This window comes from Lytechinus variegatus, chromosome 7, assembly GCF_018143015.1.
Source record: "Lytechinus variegatus isolate NC3 chromosome 7, Lvar_3.0, whole genome shotgun sequence".
Lineage (NCBI taxonomy): Eukaryota > Metazoa > Echinodermata > Echinoidea > Temnopleuroida > Toxopneustidae > Lytechinus > Lytechinus variegatus.
Window position 1 is genome coordinate 39,189,086 of NC_054746.1, and position 21,699 is coordinate 39,210,784.

At 35.9% G+C, this 21,699-nt stretch overlaps 2 protein-coding genes across 2 annotated transcripts in view; both read right to left on the bottom strand.

The window, feature by feature from the left end:
- The window catches only part of LOC121419248 (UTP--glucose-1-phosphate uridylyltransferase-like), a 34,597-nt gene extending 30,294 nt beyond the window's left edge, over window positions 1-4,303 (bottom strand). The window contains exon 1 of the mRNA XM_041613631.1: window positions 4,109-4,303. Coding sequence (XP_041469565.1) covers window positions 4,109-4,141 — 33 coding nt within the window. The 5' untranslated portion in view covers window positions 4,142-4,303. The remainder of the gene's footprint in view (window positions 1-4,108) is intronic.
- A 3,132-nt stretch (window positions 4,304-7,435) lies between these two features.
- LOC121419249 (malate dehydrogenase, cytoplasmic-like) lies at window positions 7,436-21,110 on the bottom strand. Its single transcript, XM_041613632.1, has 8 exons — window positions 20,996-21,110; window positions 17,181-17,279; window positions 14,975-15,071; window positions 13,224-13,399; window positions 12,754-12,876; window positions 12,300-12,476; window positions 11,515-11,628; window positions 7,436-7,998 (listed from the first exon to the last, which is right to left on the bottom strand). Exons 1-8 carry the CDS (start codon window positions 20,996-20,998, stop codon window positions 7,783-7,785), a joined length of 1,005 nt encoding a protein of 334 aa, XP_041469566.1. The 5' UTR covers window positions 20,999-21,110; the 3' UTR covers window positions 7,436-7,782.
- Window positions 21,111-21,699: the final 589 nt, after the last annotated feature.

Sequence of the window (21,699 nt, forward strand, 5' to 3'; positions counted from 1 at the left end):
GTACTAGTGAGATCGATCTTCTAATATCAATTCCATACCAATTGTGAAAGTCGTGAACAAACCCTGCTGAACAAAGTAAAATCAAGCAGCCCGAATCATTCGATGATCAAATGATGGCCATCATTTATTTTATTTTCAGCATACTGATTCATTATTAACAAGTCTTTTCTTTTCGTTCTTTCTCTCCTTCCATTATTTCTCTCAGACTCCCTTCATTCTTTCCTCCCTCTCTTTCATTCATTCTTTGGATTCTTTTTTTATATTTTTTGCTATTTCCTTCCTTCCTGTTTTTATTCTTTCTTTCAAAGAATGAAGGAAACATTTTTCTTTCCTTCATTCATTCTTTCATCCTCCTCTTTTTCTTACTCTCTTTTTCCCTTTCTCTTTATTTTTTCTTTCAATCAGTCATCTTCTCTTCCCTTCCTTTATTTTCCTTCATCCTTCTTTTCTAACTTTCTTTTTTTAAACGTTTTTTCCCTTCATATTCTTCACTTCATTGTTTCCCTTGAATTTTTTTTCTTTCTTTCTTATTCATCTTTTTTCTTTCTCTCCTTCATTTTTTCGTTTACCCATTTGTTCTCACTCCCTTCCTTTCCTTTCTATTTTTTCCCTCCCTGGTGCATAGCCATGGGGCGGTCGCCCCGCCCCCCCCCCCCCCCCCCCCCGCGCCCCAAAAAGAAAGGGGGAAAAGGAGAAAAGAGAAGAGAGAAAGGGAAAGGGGAAGAAGGGTATATCTTTATTGTTTTTCTTTTCTTTTTTTATCAAAGAATAAAAACATAAACAAGGCATTCTTCTCTCTCTTCATGCATTCTTTTGCTTCCACGCTCTGTGCGGGAAAAATATCTAAAATGCCTTTCCCTTTTGTTTCCCACACGTTTTTCCCCTCCCAGACCATAAGACTTGAATATTCTTGCCAGAAATTATAAAGTAAACATGGGTGGTGTAGTAGGATTCACAGTACACCATGTATATTTCTTGGGCAAGTGTTGGTCTTGAAAATGACCACTTAATCTCTATACATGGGTGAAAAGAATATGATTTTTTTTTTTCAATCGCATTGACACAAAATTTCGGCTCTTCTGTTCGGAGCAGGTTAACACTACCGACAATCTCTGAGTCCCCAATGCTTTTTCTTCCACTTTTCAGCAAGCAATTTTTGGCAAAGTATCAGCTCAAAGATGGAGGCATTCCCGTGCTATATGAAAAAGTATTTACGATGAAACTTGAGTTTATTTTATATCGCTTTGCTGCATATTCACCTCCCGTTTCGTTTGCACCATCAATTTGAAATTTTGAATGTCAGTCACTGAAATTTCTTAATCATACAAAAGAAACTAAGAAAGCACTTAATATGAGCAAAATTATACCTTTTTTTCTTACAAAATAAATCAGAGGTTTCCATTATTGCATGCATAGAATGGAAAAGTTCCTCTTCTAGCATCATTCCTTTCACAATTTGAGCTTTAAAAAATATCAAAATTTCAGAGAAATTAAAAAAATTCAGAGCTTCAACGTCATTCATAGAAAGTAATATTTCCTCCCTGCGTACAGGCCTACCTAGCCGCTGTCTTCTACTGTTTGCGAGTTAAAGAATTTAATGTGGCTAGTTTTTGAACAACATATCTGATGTGACCAAGGTACCACTTCTGTTCTCAAATTTTATCAAACGTTTTAGCATCCGTGCTTTGCACGATACGATAAATTATTTCAAATTCCTCATTCATTTCCCATTTTTGGGGCGCTCATAATTTCTTTCCAAAACAAGAATTTTTTTTCAGGGGAGGTCAATTTAATTCCAATTGATAAGGGTAATTGAGACGCAAGAGACGTCTTCTTTTGATTTGAATTTGATGATATAAAAAACTCCCCCCTCCCAGCAACCCCCCCCCCCCCCGGGAGCGCGCTTTACGTGCTCTTCAAGTGTTGGCACGCTTTGCGTGCACTTACCATCCCCTCAAAAAAATCAAATCCTGGCTAAGCGGTTGCTCCCGAGTCCCTCCCTCCCTCGCAAAAGTACATGAACTATATGAGAGAGGAAATCATTCAAATGGCATACCAACACACTAATTTCGGACATGGCAGGCAAGAAAATATCTCTTTGAAAAATAAAAAACTAGAATTTTACAAAGGTACATCAGTTCATGTTAAAAAGATGAAAAGGGCAGCAGTAAATATAGAACAGCCCCACTTTCTTTTTAAGCGGTAAAATCTTGTTTTGATTTTATGGGGGCAAGTATTTTCCAACTACTTCAAAATTACTTGCCCAACTGGGCAAATGCTTAAAAAAAATTTTTGTAGCACCCTGTACAAGAGTAAGTACATTTGACATCAAAAAAAGGATCCCGATAAAAAATTGGCCTTTGATGCCCATCTTGGAAAAAGATTTTGGCTTTGGTGCCCTCTGAAGTGGCCTTGGTGCCCTTCATAATGTGAGGTATTTCAAGGCCAAACTGGCATTGCCCTAAAAATGACAAAATTTAAGGCCTGCAAAGCCATCGATGGAAGATCATTAAGGCAAACAAAACAACCTCATAATCACCCCCAAATTTCTGTCTCTTAAGCATCTTCTTGCAGGAGAATCGAAACCATACAAAAAATTAAATTATGGGACGACAAAAATTAGGTTCGACTTATTTTAAATTGAATAGCAAACTATTTGTTTGTTAGGTATCTGCCACTGTACCAAGAATGATTACGTACATGTATCTTTTAACAAACATATTTAGCAAAATACATCCTTACCTCTCACATTATTAGCATTATTTTAGGGTTGAAGTTTTATTGATAATTTTGGGGCTCGGTAAAGGAAATAATCTGTTGTCTCACGATGCGGGCAAAATCGCACCTTTTTCTCCATAGACACTGTAAAGGCATCGGTGGAGCTCCACCACTATGAGCATGACAAGTCCAACAGTAGAGGCGCACGGCCAATATGGGAGACTCTCTCCAATAGGGGAGACAATCTCCCACATTGGAGACTTGCTTTGCAAAAGGACAAAAGAAACAACACCAACAAAAGCATGATTTTTTCCACCCAAAATTTTGTCTCACACGAGGTCATAAGCCCATTTGTTTTGTGTGTGATTGACAACAAAAATCCTTATCAAAACAAAAGTAGACGGTGAATTTTTAAAGTAGATGGTGAAAAGGGGTAATTTGTCATGAGGAATCTGCTTATCACATTTTTATTTGCCGCCAAGGTAATCCTTTTGCCGCAAAAGTAAACAAAGGAAATTAGTCTCCAAAACTGGAGACTGTCTCTGAAATTGGATACCCAAATTCTTTACAAAAGTCTCTGATGTTGGAGATAATTTCCCACATTGGAGACAGTCTCCATTATTGGCCGTGCGCCTCTACTGTCCAATGGCTGTCATCGGTCTATTAGTATTGACGATTGGGATGCCGCGGAGCCACACAAAGCGAAGTCTGAGCGGAGCATATGCCTGACAGAAATAGACCTATTTATCGGTCCAATCTTTCCTTTTCTTTTCATTTGTTCTTTCATTCCTTTCCTTTCTTCTATTCATTCTTTCCTTTTTTCCTGTTGACCTGGGCCTAGAAATCTGTTCTAGGCCTATTCTTTTTGTTTTTATTTCATCCCTTTGTGCTTTTTTTCTTTTCCATTACCCTCATCCTTTTCTACCTTTCATTTTCTTTCAAAGAATGAAGGAAACATTTTTCTTTCCATCATTCTTCAATCTCAATTTTTTATTTTCTTTCAATTTGTTTCATTCCCCAGTCCTTTCTTTTATTTTACTTTTATCTAGATCTACCAGTATATGGTACTTTCTTTTCTTCCTTCACAGGTCTTCATTTTAAGTTAGGCTACATGTACTAACTAAGGACAAAAATAAAAAATCATTCATGGCATCACACTAAACTTTATTATGGACTAGGCCTAATACCATCTAGAATACCTTACAGTTCATGCAGTTTGGCATTGGGTCCTCGCCTACACCATTTTCTATTTGTGGGTCCGCTTTGAGTTTGAGGGACATCCTGACCCGAGCTCAAATGATCAGGCTCGAGGCATTGACAATTTGCTCCCTTCAAAGTTCAATCAAGATACCACTTAAACACAAAATTCAAACACATGAGCTTATCATACCTGTTGGCGGGGACTTTGGACCAAAGAAGCCATGGCACTGCTTTAAAAAATCGAGGGGGCTCGATGCGCAAACCTGCACGTGAACTTTGATCCCATAAAACCAATTCGTTGATGATCGATCGATCTGAAAACCTACGTGCCAGCGCCAAGCGGTACACGTACACGGCGCGTGCATGCATGAAGGCTAGGCCGCCGGTACTGTGCATGGTGTCTTGGTGATGAAGGCACGCCCCGTGTACGCCATACGTCTATGGCACTGATCTCGATTTTTTATAGAGATCAGTGGTCTATGGCAGGTCCATGGCTATGCATGTCCATCCTCTTTTTTTATTGCCACGCCCCAGACCACGCCTTTTGCCCCACCCCCTTTTCCCCTCATCTTTGTTTATGTGATGATTCTGGATATATTTTTGTGAGCTGTTAGGTGTCAATTTTTTTTCTCAGTACATATATGTACAAAAGCTTGAAACCCAACAAATCCCCAAATGAATGAAATGAATATGCCATAAACACATAATTATGATATAGGTATGGCTGGAACAATTATCTTCTCCCAGATAATTTGATACCAATTTAAGAAATAAAGATGACATAAACACAATTATCTTCTCCTAAATAATTTGATACCATATTTACGTGTTATGTCTTCATGCTAGGATAATCAGTAGGTATACCCATAAGGTCCATGGTATACCCCCTATGCCAATGACGTCATCCTGGGGATGTCATAATCCTACATGAGAAAGTTAACCTACTTGCAGACTTCTTGTCATATAACTTGAAATAGATTTTAATGCAACCCTTATCGGATTATGACATTTGGGCCCCGTCTAACAGAGTTATGATTGATCCAATCAATCGTACTATGGAAATCCATCATTGTCATAATTTTTTCTACAGGAAATTTGCAAAATGTCCTTTGTAAACAAAGAGAAAAAAAACAGATTGTCAAAAAATCAATGACTTTATGGATATACATTCTATATCTGGAATTTTTTTTGAACAATCATGCATGTCATACGTTGACTTTGCTGGCTTTCCATAGTTGCGATTGATCAGATCAAGCGCAACTCTTTGTAAGACGGGCCCCTGGATTCATTCATTGTAGTCGTGTCTTACATTGATGCAAATCAAAATTTACACTATCACTGTAAAGCATACTCCCTGAACATCCAAGCATTAACAATAATATAGGGTATTTATATTGCGCACATTAACATATACCACATAAATATGGTACCAAATTATTTTAGAACATACTCTTTTAGGCCATATATTCCGCGTAGAATGCCCTTTTTCCTTATATTGGGGATTTGTGAGGAGTCAAATTTCTCTGACTCACACTGTATTACCAGTAACAGTCACAAAATGTCATTGAAACTACAGTAGTTTGTTTGGATCTGAACCAGACTAATGCTCTCAATATAACAATTTTTTGTGCCGGGCCGGTATTTTGATTGAATGAGGCCAAATTAGTCCTTGTATTATTTTATGATAATGATATATCTTATTCTTTTCATTCATTTTCTCTGTTTTTGAGCCTTTTCTCCTTTTCTTTCAACACACAAGAGTTTAGGGGGGGGGGCTTGATTGCTCTTCCTATCCTTTCCAATGTGATGTATTCATCCACAAATGTATGTCTCTCTCAAGGTCCCAATACTAAGGTATCTGTAAAGGCCACCTTATGACTGATCCACAATCCCATTTTAGCATTTTGCTCATTTTTTTTCAGAAAATGTGATGAAAAATGTTTGATTTGAGGTTCAAAGTAACTGAGAGAATACTAACATGAGTGCAAGCCTTTACTTTAGAGTTAAGGCCAAATAAATTTCAAATCATAGCCAATAGTACCATTGCTATGATGTCATTACGACTAGATATTTAATTTGCTTTTCTGTAATGTACTTCATTGCATGTGGTCTTTTAATTAGCACAGTGACAACATCACAATTGACAATCAAATCTTTGACACGCTTGTTCACACAGATCTATCAGTTATATCACTTTATTGATCGGCTACTAATTACATCAAACAAGATGCCTTCAGTAGTAGCAGTACATAATTGAAGCACAAAACACAATATCACAGGGTACCAGAGATATTATAAGGAAAAATATCACCTCACTATTTCTTTTCATCAGTAGTTCTGCAACTTAGTTGCGCAATAATTGTTGCTTCTTGGAAGCGCTTTTCAATTTGGTCAAAGATAAAAAGCTTTTATCATTAAAGGAAACCAAAACCCAAGAAGAGAAGTAATCTTATTGGAAAGAGTAAAATGAGAGGAACAATTTAAAAAAAGTTTCATCAAAATCGGTTATGAAATAAGCAAGTTATGGGAGTTTGAAAACTCTTGTTTTACTTTCTATGGGCATCCTCAAATTGGCAAACGTGCTTCAAAATGGCTGATTTTGTGGACAACTATCCATTTGTTTTGTACACAAATTTTCGGATTTTCCTCATTATCTTTAAAATTGCATCTTGCCTCCTTCTGAGCACAACATATGTCATGGGAAAATATAATCCACACCATATATGTCAAGGTCAGGAGGAGATAATGTGAAATATGTAAAATAAAGGGGAAAATCTGAAAATATGTGTACAAAACAAATGGAGAGTTGTCCACAAAATCAGCCATTTTGAAGCACGTTTGCCAATTTGAGGATCCACATAGTAAGTACAACAAGACTTTTTAATCGTCCATAACTTGCTTATTTCATAACCGATTTTGATGAAACTTTTTTTAAATTGTTCCTCTCATTTTACTCTTTCCAATAAGATTGCTTCTCTTCTTGGGTTTTGGTTTCCTTTAATACAGAAAAAAATATATGAAATATACAGGTTTTTTTACTTCATAAGTATAGTTTTCAATTTGGGGAGTCAAAACAACATAAAAACTGTTTTTTTTTATATAATTCATGGATCATTAATTCAAGACCTGACAAGGATTATACATATGTCTTATTTTAAAATGTTCAGAATAGTTGCAACAGTCACACCTAAGGCCCCTAATATTTAAAGATAGGATTGTATCACCTTTAATAAACCCCAAAATAGGTCACTGAAGATTGGCTACCATATTTAATCAGGAAAGCACTGGGATACTCATCTTAGTATATCATTGGCATCTAAAATATGAAGTATAGCTTCGAGGCCGTGGAAAGAGTACTTTAAAAGGAGAGTCAATACAAATGAAATCACTTTAATTTCAAAAAGAATAAATCAAAGATATCAGATTTAATGCAGAACCCATCAAATAGGCCGTTGTAGTAAAATAAAAGTGTGGACAAAAAGAGAAAAATATTAAACAAAATACAGACTTTATAGGCAAACCAAACATCACAACTCCAATGGCACAATAGTTCTTGAAGCAAAACTACCATGGGTAGCAATATTTCAAACTGGCAGAAAAATTGATATTACATTCAAAGATTATATGTATATACCTTGTCAGTTAATCACCTGGCCAACATGTTTTATTGGGATGAACGGTTATTAGCTGCACATTCAAATGGTCATATAAAGAAAGCTTCAATAGTAATCCACACCAATTAAGTTTTATATCAATCATATAGTATATGCTAAACATTTGTTTCCATTCAATTTTCTCCATAGAAATAGACTAAACAGAGTCTCAGAGACGAGACTTGTCTGTACTCATTCCACGAGCAGTCGGTCATTGTTGGATGAATTTGAAAGCAACTTCCTTCTCATCAAGAAGCTCTTTGGCAGTCAGGTCCATCTTCTCTCGAGCAAAGTCAGAGATGCTAAGACCCTGGACAACAGTCCACCTTCCATCTTTACCAATGTCCACTGGCATACTGTACATGAGGCCCTGTGGAATGCCGTACTGATTATTATCACTGTATACTCCCATGGATACCCAAGAACCCTGCAAGAAGAAAGAAAATGAGCTCAAAATATTAGCAGTCTAAAGAGATCATGTTCTGAAATAATCCGGGCATGGTGATTTTGCCTGTGGAGCAAACAAGATCACTCTCTACAACCCTCAAAACTTTATTTACAGGAGCAACCATTTTCTCTAGAGCCACCTGAAAAATATAAGACACACAAAAAATATCACAATGAAATGATCAAACTTAGGCCTAACAAAGATTAACAAGTGGAATGCCTCTGGCCGTCTCACCTGCATCACGCGGTTCAATATAGCAGCAGTGCTGACTTTGAATACTACTCTAACTCGCACAAGATGTTCAGTGATACATGGTTACTCTTATGTCCACTTTTTATGAACTAGACCAATAAACTTACAGAGATATGATGGTTATTCAACAAAAAACCCCAACATGGCCAAAGTTCATTGACCTTACATGACCTTTGACCTTGATCATGTGACCTGAAACTCGAACAGGATGTTCAGTGATACTTGATTACTCTTATGTACAAGTTTCATGAATCAGATCCATAAACTTTCAAAGTTATGATGGTAATTCAACAGATACACCCAATTCGGCCAAAGTTCATTGACCTTTGACCTTGGTCATGTGACCTGAAACACGCACAGGATGTTCAGTGATACTTGATTACTCTAATGTCCAAGTTTAATGAACTAGACCAATAAACTTTCAAAGTTATGATGGTAATTCAACAAATACCCCGATTCGGCCAAAGTTCATTGACCCTAAATGACCTTTGACCTTAATCATGAGACCTGAAACTTGCACAAAATTTCATGAATCAGATCCATAAACTTTCAAAGTTATGATGGGAATTCAACAGATATCCCCAATTCGGCCAAAGTTCATTGACCCTAAATGACCTTTGACCTTGGTCATGTGACGTGAAACTCATGCAGGATGTTCAGTGATACTTGATTAACCTTATGTCCAAGTTTCATGAACTAGGTCCATATATTTTCTAAGTTATGATGACATTTCAAAAACTTAACCTCAGGTTAAGATTTCGATGTTGATTCCTCCAACATGGTCTAAGTTCATTGACCCTAAATGACCTTTGACCTTGGTCATGTGACATGAAACTCTAATAGGATGTTCAGTAATACTTGATTAACCTTATGGCCAAGTTTTATTAACTAGGTCCATATACTTTGTAAGTTATGACGTCATTTCAAAAACTTAACCTCAGGTTAAGATTTGATGTTGACGCCGCCGCCGCCGTCGCAAAAGCGGCGCCTATAGTCTCACTTTGCTTCGCAGGTGAGACAAAAACCATGATCACTCTACTGGGCGACATTTTGCTTGTGCACCTCTCAAGACCAAACTTTGACAACCAGGTACACAGTTGCAAAATAATGCAACATAAGTGCAGCAGCATATCAGCCTGAAAATTTCTCCAAAATATGATTTTGTGTACAAAGTCAAAGAAACTTGAGTTTTCATATTCATTAACCCTAAATAGACTGGGCTATTTCGACGCCTAAATAGAGTGGGGGGGGCTGATTCAGCCCCCCTTATGATCTCGGCCGTTGATCGCGCGATCGCGACGAAAATTGGCACACGCGTTACCCATGGCATTATCTACAAAACTATAACATCAAATTTGGCAAAAAATCTCATGTCTCATTAATTATGTTAATTTATGCGTAAAATCATAAGTTTGCTTTAATTAATAAAATGCCCCTGAAATGCTAATTTTTGTTTCACATACTCTAGATAGGCATTTGATCAAATTGGTTTAAAAAAATTTCAAAATCAAATTTATTTTCTTATGTATTCTATTGTTTTCTAAATTTCTTATGTATTTCTTTGTTTTTCGACTTGTTTTTTATTGTTTTTTCAATGGAAATTGTCGGGGACTTTATTTTGACCATTAACAAGATAAAATTAATTGATTTTAAGCAGTAAAAAGAAAAATAATGAAACATTTATGAATTTTGGCTAAGAACACTATTTGCATTGGATTTGTACACAAATTCACATTTTTTGAGTAATTTTGGGTCTGCATGCACTTACGAAATGTTGCGTAATTTTGTAACCGCGTACCCGGGGGTCACAATTTTGGTCTCAAAAGTTGTGCGAGACTTGAAAGTAAAAAGTCAGCGAGCGACGCGGTCAAAAAAATTCGCGGAGCGGATTTATCGCGAAAAATGTTGAGGGGGGGGCTGAATCAGCCCCCCCCAGTCTTTTTAGGGTTAAGACATGATTATTTTTACATTTATCAGCTGAAATGGATTTTAATATGATTATGCTTCAAAAAGTCATTGCAATAAATTTAGTGGGAAAAAAAATCAAAAGGTTGACAAGAGTTTTGTTAAGGCGAGCGATAATACGCCCGCCCATAACGCAGAAAATGGAGTCATTGGTCAAGCATGTAAAGCACGTTTGACTTTCCGACCTCAAAATCAATAGAATTCCTAGGATCTATGATAGTATCATACACACCAAATCTTATGAGCCTAGGTTAGGTTCATCTAAAGTTATCACGTTAATGAGGACTTCAGAAGGGTAAGATGAAAACATGTCAGTTTGACCTTGACCTTTTGACCTCAAAATCAATAGGTTTCCTGAGATCCATGCTACTGCTAGTATCATACACACCAAATTATATGAGCCTAGGTTAAGTCAAACTGAAGTTATCGCATTTACAAGGAAAAGTTAGCGGACAGGTGGACGGACACCGAGCATGCTACTGTAATACGTCGTGTATAAAAAACAAAGAAATACACCCTAAAACAATAATGTGAATAAGAAATTGACTTTCAACCCAGATATTTTTTCTTCTTCTTCATTTGTAAGGAACAGTATAAAAAATGTTTACATGAAAAATTAGCATTCTGAGAGCATTTTGCATCAAATCAGAGCATAGGTATGAATTATGAAATTATGTGGTTTTAGCATAACTATGCTTCAAAACCTTTCTGCAATAAAATTTGAAAGAAAAAAACAAGAAAAACAAAAAGTTGAAAAACAAAAAATACATCCCAGAATAATAAAACAAGTAAAAAGTTGACTTTCAAATTGACTTTTCATCTGTTAGGAATGGTATAAAGAATATTCACACCTAAAATTAGCACTCTAGGAGCCCTTCTTAGCAAATCAGGGCTCCGTGTCACACAAAGATTAGCGATCAATCGCTAAATTAACTGACCAATCAAGATCAACGTTACACGCGCATTTGTCGCAAAATACTGACTAGGAACCAACCAGAAGTGTTCTTTCATATTTGCTATTCATCGCAAACCTTTGTGTTACGGAGCCCTGATTATACTATAGGTATACTTTGTGCATAAATACATCCCACACTTTATCATGCAAATTTTGCGGCGACCAGCAGCCAAGATCTCAAAGGGGGTTGATTCAAGTCACCCCCCCCCCTCATCCAGCTAACACCCAAAAAAGCCTGGCCTAGTAAGGGTTAATTTATTAACATGAAATGAAGAAATGATCATTTTATGGTAAGTAATAAGATACAAAGACTAATAATTTACCTCGGAAGTGCCAAAATGCCAGTCCTTCAAGTGATCACAGATAGCCTTGGCAGCTGACATAGCACTGGATAGCTTCCTTGCCTTGATAATGCTAGCTCCACGGACTTGAACAGTCTACAAAACATGTTAAAAATAGCGGTAAGTATAATCGCTTAATACACATTCAATTATGTTGCACAAACATTCAAGAAACCATAATTGCAAATCTTGACCTTCCACCTATAAACGGCTATCCCCATTTTAACATCATCCCTCGCTAATTTTTCTGAAAAACTATTCTGGAAGACCTTTAAAGGTTGGGGAAATATGTTACAACAAAAGAAATTAACTTAACATTTGAACACCTATAGTTGTATTCAAATTGGCATAATTTATTAATCATGCAAAAAAAGAATAATAAAAGAAAAAGGATAATTAACTACACAGCAATCAACCAAATTTATTTTTCATTCATGTTTTTAAATTTTATTTTGTAGACCAAATCTTGGGCTGAAATTTGAAAAATTCAATAATTAGCAATATCAACCAATTGCTTGGTAGAATATAAACATTTCAAATCATTTTGAGATAGTTATTATCCACATTGCAATTGTGTGCACAGGGGCCCGTTGCAGAAAGAATTGCAATCAAACGCAACTCTAAAAATCATGCGCAACTTGATTTTCAACCAATCAACAGCGCGCATTTGGGACTTGCGATTGATTTTTTGACTTGCGTTTAAACACAACTCTTTCTGCAACTGACTGCACAGATCTAATATGAGCAAAAAGTCAAAATAAGACTACCTTGATGAATTCTCCATTGAGCCAATCATCATCCTTGACAGCTTCAGGAGCTTTCAGCTGCTGGCCATCAATGTCTACAACAGCATGAGCAGCATCAGGGAATTGAGTACTGGAGTGGTTACCCCAGATGGTAACTTTCTTAACAGCATTGCAAGCAACACTCAAACGATTGGCAATCTGAGAATATGTACAAATCATTCATGAAAAGAAAAGTGAACCAGTATGAGGATCATCTTATTGCATCTATAAAGGGCTATGGAACAGAGAAAGACGACACTTGTACATTGCATGTCATGTGTACTTCAGCAGGTGGAACTGAAATTCTTGTATTGGTTTAAGATTATTTATGTCAAACATAATGGGCTTTCATTTGGGCAATATTGGTACAGAAATTACTTACTCAAAGAAATAGATATTAAATACTTGTACATGAGATTGGTTCATATTAACTCACCTGAGCCTGGGCCCTGTTTTGATCCAGTCTTGTCATACAAGAAAAATTTTCTTGAGGTATAGAAGGAGCACATTTCATGCAGACCAAACAATTGGTGTTTGCTGGGTTTCCAACAACCAGTACCTAAAGAGTGTCAAAAAGAATTTCATATTTGGTAAATAAAAAAAAGAATCATATGGTATTGCTGAACAATTTGAATGAAAAATAATGAATGTACATGATGCATAAAGCGTAACTGCAACCTTTAATACATATATTCCCTTTTTATGACTTATGAATGAAAATATATTGTCATCAGTGTTGTTTATTGATACTACAACCACTATGGGATCATTCCACAGCTTGAAACCACCAGGATTTCACCCGAATCCCCAATCAGATAATGTGGTGGAATCTATTTGAGTAATCCTAATGAGATTCAGCATGTCATCTTAAAGCCTTCTAAAATAAATGGAAAAAATATTTTTTACCTTGACTGTTTTCTTAGCAAACTGATCGATAGCTTTTCCCTGGGATTCAAATATCTTGACATTGGCCTTGAGAAGATCAGATCGTTCCATACCCTCCCTACGGGGCATGGCTCCCACGAGGACAGCATAATCAACATCAGTAAATGCCTCCTTCACATCACAAGTTTCAGTAATCTCTATTTAGGAAAATCACAAAAATGCATTCAAAACCACATGTACATATATGAGTGGCAGAGGGGCAAAGCCAAAAAAAGGGCAGATAGCTCTGGGGAACCTTGATTTACGCTACGCCTACCATTATTCTCTTCATTCATTTTTTTTTAAACAACATATGTTGCCAAAGCTGCTGTATGATTTGTATATATAATTTCTCACATTTGTATAATTTGTCTCATACATGTACTGTATCTAAGCAATAGCTTTGATCCAGCCAAGCTATGTCTGCTTGTCATTGTTCAAAATTTAATTAGTGGTGTCAAAATTATGTTTATCTGACGGTCAATCCGATCAGGGGTCGCCCTAGCCACTACCCATCTCTGTGGTCTAGTGGTTAAGGCACCAGCGTTCAAAGCTGGGGGCCTGGGTTCGATTCCCGGCAGAAGTTTTTTTTTTACCATCACCAATTATTCCAAAGGGCAGATAGCTCTGGGGAACCTTAATATAAGATATGCCTCCCACTGTTCTCTTCTTTCACTAAATATATACATGTATACATGCCAATTAAGGTACATTAATACCCAATCTTTTTAATTCTTGAAAAGCATTCAAACAAACAAGAGTGTGTTAAATCGAAATCAGTTTCCTATATTTCATATTGTCAATGGCTCACATATTCATAAAGTAAAGTAAGACATACAATTTTTTCCCCCTGTAAAAACGACAAAAGTTGGAGGTGCACTTTCAAATCAGAAACAAGTTTGGCCAGAGCAGACAATTTAAAAGCACAAGGGATACTCACACTCTTAAAAAGGTAGGCCAAAAAAGGCCCAATTTTTAACCATCACTGGGCAACATACTGACGGTGACCACACAACAATCTGTCCAAATTGGGTAATAAAAACTAATAATTGGGTAATAAATTTGCTTAATAATTGCCCAGAATATTTTTTTTACCAACATACATTGCCCAACACAGCAGAACATTTTAAGTGTGCACAATTCACAAGAGGATGGTGGGTCATCACTTTCATTATACTAGGTCACAACAGCATTTCACCAATAGGATCCCAGTGCAGCGATAAAATATGAAATCAACTGATTTAGAATTCTTATTTTAACGTTTAACGGACATTCATATGACTGTTGACAAAAAAAGGTTTACAAATTTACAACCATTTGGAAAAGGGACAATTGTACCTTGAAATTGACTAGGCATGAGTCACAACATTTAACCAATATTTAAACGACCACTAACACAAAGAACATTTACAAATTTTGGTAAACATTTAAACTGTTAGGGAAGTGACCCCAAAAACCTTAAAACTGACCAAATGTTCCTTTAATTCTTATCATACTGGTTTAAAATGGATTCAAAATGTATATATCATGAATAAATAATTCTAATTTGAATGGAAAATGAAGTGAAACCATGTTATATTTCCATAAAAAAGACAGAGGATTTTCATTTACAAGTCTAGATATAACAGCTACAATACACAAACTTGAGCATTTGGGACAGTTACATGGGTAAAATCGATCACTTCCAAGGGCCACTGCACTTTTCTTCCAATATATGCAATGATAAAACTCACTCTGGACAAGAGGTAGAGAACAATCTTGGAGTTCCATGACGACCCCACCTAAAACTGTCATCATTTGTGGGATATCCAACAGGACAAGTTCCAAAGTCTGTCAACAAAAATACAAACACATTCAGAAAGTGTACATGTAAATCATATTTCTTTCACATCCCCCTCCCTTTCTCTCCCACTATTTCAATATGTAAGCATACATATAGGGGTAAATAAGGGCCCGAGTTAGTTGTTTTTAGCTCACTCAAGTTTACCAGCGTCTATGAGATTGCTGTTTGTGTGGTATTTGAAACAGTTCATTATCTTGAGCATAGACAATATCTCATAGCACAATGCACATGGCCAGAAGGGGCACAAACTTAGCAGCACCTCAAAATAAAAATGTGTATTATGTCTTTTCTTTGTTTACTTTTGTAAGGCATTATGGTACATGCCAATACTGTACATAGCAAAATCCACCACTTTCCCTCCTTTTTTTTTATACTGGAGGCCTTTGAACTTTACATGCCTGATGGGGCAAATGAGCCCCCCCCCCCCCCCCGATTAAAACATATTTAGCACTGTATGGTTACGTCTCTTAAACCAGTAAAATGTAAGTGTAGACATCTCCACAACTGCTTAGTGTTTACACTAAAAGTGTCCATATTTCATAGCATTGATTAATAAATCTTTAAATGAGGGCCATGGGGGAAATAATTAAATATCAATCTTGTGATTGTCACAAGTAAATGTTTTGCTATGTACTGTGGCTAGCTCTACCATATGACACCGAGGCCCGTATTCTGAAGTCGGGTTTAACTTACATGTAGTTTAGGTTTAAAGTTGTGGTCTAAGTATAGGCAGCCAATTGTTACATAAATCACTAAAGGTAGAGATCTGATATTTCAGCTCATTTGGCTTTCAAATCATTCATAATTGTGTAGGAAGTATTTAAATAAATGATTATCTTCACCATCGATGAATCAGAAAAGAGCACAGCAAAAATATGAAAAATACAACTTAATAAAAACTTTGACACTTTTGGCTTCCCATAATTTTAACACAAAATTAGACCATGGTCTAAGTTAAACCTGACTTCAGAATACGGGCCTGAGAGTCTGGTCTTCACTTTAATTTAGGCATGGCTTTGGTTGTCTAATTTGAATGTGTGCTTGCAGAATATACAGTTGAGTTTACACATAACCATGGAATTCAGTGAAATTTGTTCGCTTGCCAAACATCATAAAATATCTTCAGAAATATACATACTACCATGACAAATTTGTTATCAAATGAAAGAGCACATTAAGCTCTTTCACATGACTGGGATGCTGTTGGGATTAAAGTTTATTTCAGGTGGAATTTTCTTTGAAGAAAAAACATATATTTGTGCCAAATGTATTCTATTTGTTTGTTATTATATTTCCAAACATCGTTTCATAGAAATATATAAATGCCAAATCTATGATCTACATTTTCTATCATGATATGTCACTACTGAACAAAAAAGTTTAATCTGCAATGTTTGTAGTGAGAAGCAACTTGCACAAATATGAAATGTTTTTATTTTCAATTTGTCTAAAAAATGTAGATTTTGGGGGAAAAAATGACACCTAAATATTTTTCAGATCCTGATGACAAAGCATTGTGATGACGGGCATGACATACTCATAATTTGTTTGATATCAAATTATTCATGATAGCACAAAGATACAGTATATTTTATGATGTTTGGCAATTGTCACCTTTTCTTTGAATTTCCTGGGTGTATGTGAACTTCTCGCCTCAACTGTATATAGTTTGACCTTGGGCTTAAGTCTTCTACAAAGAATAAAATTTGAGCTGTGATGGCAAAGAAACCATGGATTTTCAAGGGGAAGGGGCTCATGGGATTGCCCTTGATAAGCTCCATATATAAATTCATATACCATTTCTTGGGTTGTTGATTTTTGTAGATTTTATATTGCTGATTCTCCTTTTCATGTGATTTTCTCATATTTTAAAAAATTCTGTTTGAATATCATGCAATTGTTGAACTGGAATCTATAAACTAAAATTAAAAGACAACATCACACACAATAATGACAATATTGAGCTAATTATGGGTGGTAGATTTTGAATCTCCAATGCTTAAATCCACTGCCACTGGGGTTCAATACAACATACTAAGTAACTATAACATTTTATGTTGAATTGATTTATTTTTAACTGCTGAAAGGAAATTTACCTGCTCTGGTCCAAAGACATCTCCCTTGCCAATGGAATAGAGAAGGGAATATGCAATCTGTCCAGCAGCACCGGTTACAAGCACACGAAGTGGAGCAGCCTGCAACACAAAAGCAAACAAACTGTCAATAATTTGTATGCCTTACCTATGGCTACATGTACTCGCATTCTAAAAATTAGAAATCAGCAAATGAATGGAAAGACAAGACTATGTACCGTAAGACGTAAGTAATGTAACATGACATAAGGTATAAACTGTGTATAGTTCTAATAACTGTTTAATTCTCAATTCCATAATTGACAATAGGAAATCATTTCAAAACTTAAATTCATATTGCCTAAAAACATACTGTAGGTATTACTTACTTTGTATTATAGCCTAATCTTGCCTCACCTAACATACTGCAACTCAGTTTCGGGTCATACTTTGAAATGTCATCTTTGTAAATTATTGTAAATTATTGATAAATCTACTCCAGAAAAAATCAACTTATTTCATCATCTCCATCTAACTGTCCAAGTTTGCCATTGTTAAAGAAAATAAATATTTTACCTTTGTATGATCTCATTTCTATGGATTCCCTTATTTTCATGTATAAAATACAAATCTGGAATTTTGCCAAAGATATTTGAAAATATGTTTAGATCTACTCTTAACTACAGTATATGCAAGGCTAGACATTAGCGGTGGCCCGGGGCCACCAAAACATCATCTTGGGCAACCATTATTTAAAAAATGTTAAGTTTTGGTGGCCCGAATCGGGCAACCAATAATTTTCAAAGTAGCGCAATTTTCTCCCGACTTTGCATGCATTTATCAACTTTCTACAGTTCAAATTGCAAGAAAATTTGTCATGCGCCTTTTTTGTTAATCTACACACAAATACACACACACAAAGATTGCATAGTCATGACAGTATGTAGGCCTACAGCTAGCATACAGTAACTATTGTACAGCCGGCTATGCCGGCTGTCTGGGTGAGCTTTGCATGCATGAAACCACTGCACCTAGCCGTGCGCTTGCAGTCTATTCAGACTCGGGGAGCTGCGATACGAAATGTTACTGCTAAGAAATCTTCCCCAGAACTTTGAAAATCTATGTCAAAGTCACATTTTACACCAATGAAATGCCCTTCTACAGTCCATATAACTGAAACCTGATTATTTGCAAGCATTAAAAGGAGGAATTATGACCTCTCTTTTGACTCAAAAAGACAGATTTCCAAATGCATTAATACACATAAAACACATAGGTGAGTACATCACAGTCCCACATGTGCATTTGTATGTATGTTGATATTTGGTTTATTTCGACGCTGTGTCTCTTCTAGCCAAAAAATGAATAAAAAGCTTCTTTCTTTCTTGTTTATAAATGACTTCTTAAACCACTCTAAAGGAAGTAAATACTTTGGGAAGGCATTTCATTGATATGAAATGTGAATTTTTTCCATCATTTTGTCAAATATAAGGAAGGAATTTTCTCACTGTTTTTTCCAGATAACTTATGCCATTTTCTTATTTTTTCTTTCATTTTTTACAGTGATTAAACCATTTATACCCCTTCCCATTGAATATGCCTGATTAAAGAACATGTTTCTTCTGAATAATAATTTTCCCCATTTTTTTATAATTTTGTCTTAATTTTTCTTACATTTTCTTTGGTTTTTTTCTCAATTTTTTTCCCTCTGTTGGTTCTTTCTTCATTTTAACATACAAGATGTATAAAGAATAGTGGTACGTGCTAGTGACTGCATAATATTTTAGTTTGTTTTAGGCCCTATTCATTTTTAATTAATGTTTTTCTTTATATTTTTCGGGCCACCACCAAAAAAAGTTAATGTGGAGCCTTGGTATATGAATATAACACTCGTAAATATTTTTTTTCTCTTAATCCTCATAAGAGGGACTTTATTTGTTGATACGATATTAACAATCATTTATACAAAAGTCACAAATAAAAATATAGATAAAATAACGAAACAGGAACTAAAGGATCGAAAGAACCTTTGAGACCTGTTTTAAATCAAGTCTCTTCTAATTACATTTTCTTCTTAAATAAATTAGAATATCTACCTTTAGATCTTTCATACACGTATGTAAAATAAAAAGCAAGAGTCATATGCTTGTCATTTCCAAAACATTTTCTGATAAACATGTCATTCCTATAGATTAAAATTGTGAAAAATTTAATATAAGAATACCAACATTCATTTCTGTTTTTTCTATTTCATGACCTATCAGGATAATTTTTTTCGTTCAGAACAATCTTTACATTGAACAAAACATCTATTAATTCAGTAACAATTTTCCAATATACTGTGACCACTTGACAGGTAAAAAGAATAAGAATACTGGTTTCTGTAACTTTACAAATATTACATAAAATATCATTTTTAATTTTCCATTTGCAAAGACTGTCTTTACTTGGTAGTATTCTAAAAATTAATTTAAAATTAAATTGTTTAATCCTGTTGTCGTTTATAAAATCAAGTTTAAACTTTAATAGATTCAAGAAGCAAGCTAAAGAAATCGTTCCAAAATGAATACAAGGGAGGTCTCTATTCTCCTTTTCGATCATCAAATGATAATAGTGTCTGGCTTTCATGCCATTGATTTCTATACAGTCACCTTTTGATGATATTTCAATAGTGCTGGATTTTGATGACATACTATTTACATTTCGTGCACTATTATTACGTAATTTGTCAAGCCATGACTTCGGGAATGCATTTTCATCAATTCAACGGTAGAAAGTAATTCTCTTTCTTTAAATACAGTACATACTGAATCAATCTTCTTTGATTCACCACCTGTTCGGATTTGTTTAACTTCCAAAATATTGTTTCTATCCAGTTAGGAAAATATATTCCTTTTTATACTTTGTTATTATTGTACCAAATAATTTTGTTTTCAATATTCGTTACTTTAAACATATATACTTTAAATCAGCCCATGAATGAACAGAACATGTCAACATAAAATATGGGCAATTTTTTTCATACAAATACGATACATATCATTCTTTTTGCAATTAAAAGTCAAAAGACTCGTCAATATATCAACCCAAGGTTTCCTCTTTATGTTAGAATATTAAGGTAATAGTAGAAATGCTGTTTTGTTTTTTCATTGTCCTACCTGCAATTCATTTTGTGTGCAATATATCAAAATTTCAAATTGTGGAATAGGTAGCCTTTTTTTTTAACAAGTGCACACATAGGGGCCTACATAGTTACCAATGAAAGCAGGATAAAAGAGCATTGTAGATTAAATGCCTTGCTCATGGGCATAGGTGCTCCGGCCGGGGATTGAACCCCGGACTTTCCATGTAGGCTATACCAGACCACTTGACCACGGCAACTCCACTTGACCACATTCCTAATCCTAGTTCCTACTCAACGAACTTCAACACTTTCCATTCTAAAATCTAAGTAGGGCCTAGGGGCCTAAACTCTCTTTTAGACTTTATAAAGACTGTACTTTTCAAACAAGTGGAGTGCCTCGGCTCTGGCAGTCGTGGAGAGAGACAGAGGTCTACACACTGGACAGTGCTGCTAATTTAGTTCCAAATATAATAGGGCCAATATAAGAAGATCTGGATCAAGGACAGGTAGCCTAGTTAAAATAGGTAGCCTAGGCCTAGGTCTCGATCTAGACTATGTCAGTGGAAAAAAGGCTGAACACAAGTTGTTGTGAGTTGTGTAAAAATTTGTATTATTATAGCTAACTTTATCAAGCCAAGCAATGCTAAATATCTTCTGGTTCTGTCATGGCTGGCTTGTGCCTAAAAGTAAAGCCAACATTGCCTTAATTGCTTACCATTTTAATGAGAGTTGAGCTTCAGAGGCCTGAAATTGTACCGGTACACAGTCAATCCGTCGAAGCCACGCATGCACAGTGTACTACCTACGCCTGGCTGATAGCTGATATAGCTCGATCGCCAGCTAGGCGCTAGCGCTAGCCGCCGGCCTCGCCGCCGCGACGCGTCAAAGCTAGAGCTCGGCACTTGCAGAACGAGCTCGCACTGATCATGCGTAATCTGCATGCAGCCGCGGCACCTCGTCACATGTGTCACGATGTCAAAGTTCGTTAGTAGTTGCTTGACCAGCCAAGTTGTACAAACAGCATTTGAACATCCGCTTAAGTCCCAGGGCTGTCAGACAAAAAAGAAGTTTTAGTTCATGTGAACTTTTAGAAATTACTTAGGTACTGGAACTTGAAGATCAACGAAAATAAATAATAAAATACTAATTATCAACCATGTCGACCGACAGTTTTGCTGTCTAAGGTCTGTAGTAGCAGACTATTTAACTTCGGGAGCGTGCAAACGAAGGAGGCGGGGTCGAGGGCATTTCGAGGGGCCGATCTTAAAGCCCCGTTCGCCACATCCATACCATGAAGCTATCTGTAAGCTGTATGTCCATACCAGCATCCAATCACATTGTGGTCATCATGTCTTGATCTTCTCCGGGATGTGTTCCAACTGCTGAAAAATTTCTCGCTCGCTTCGCTTTTTTTTAATA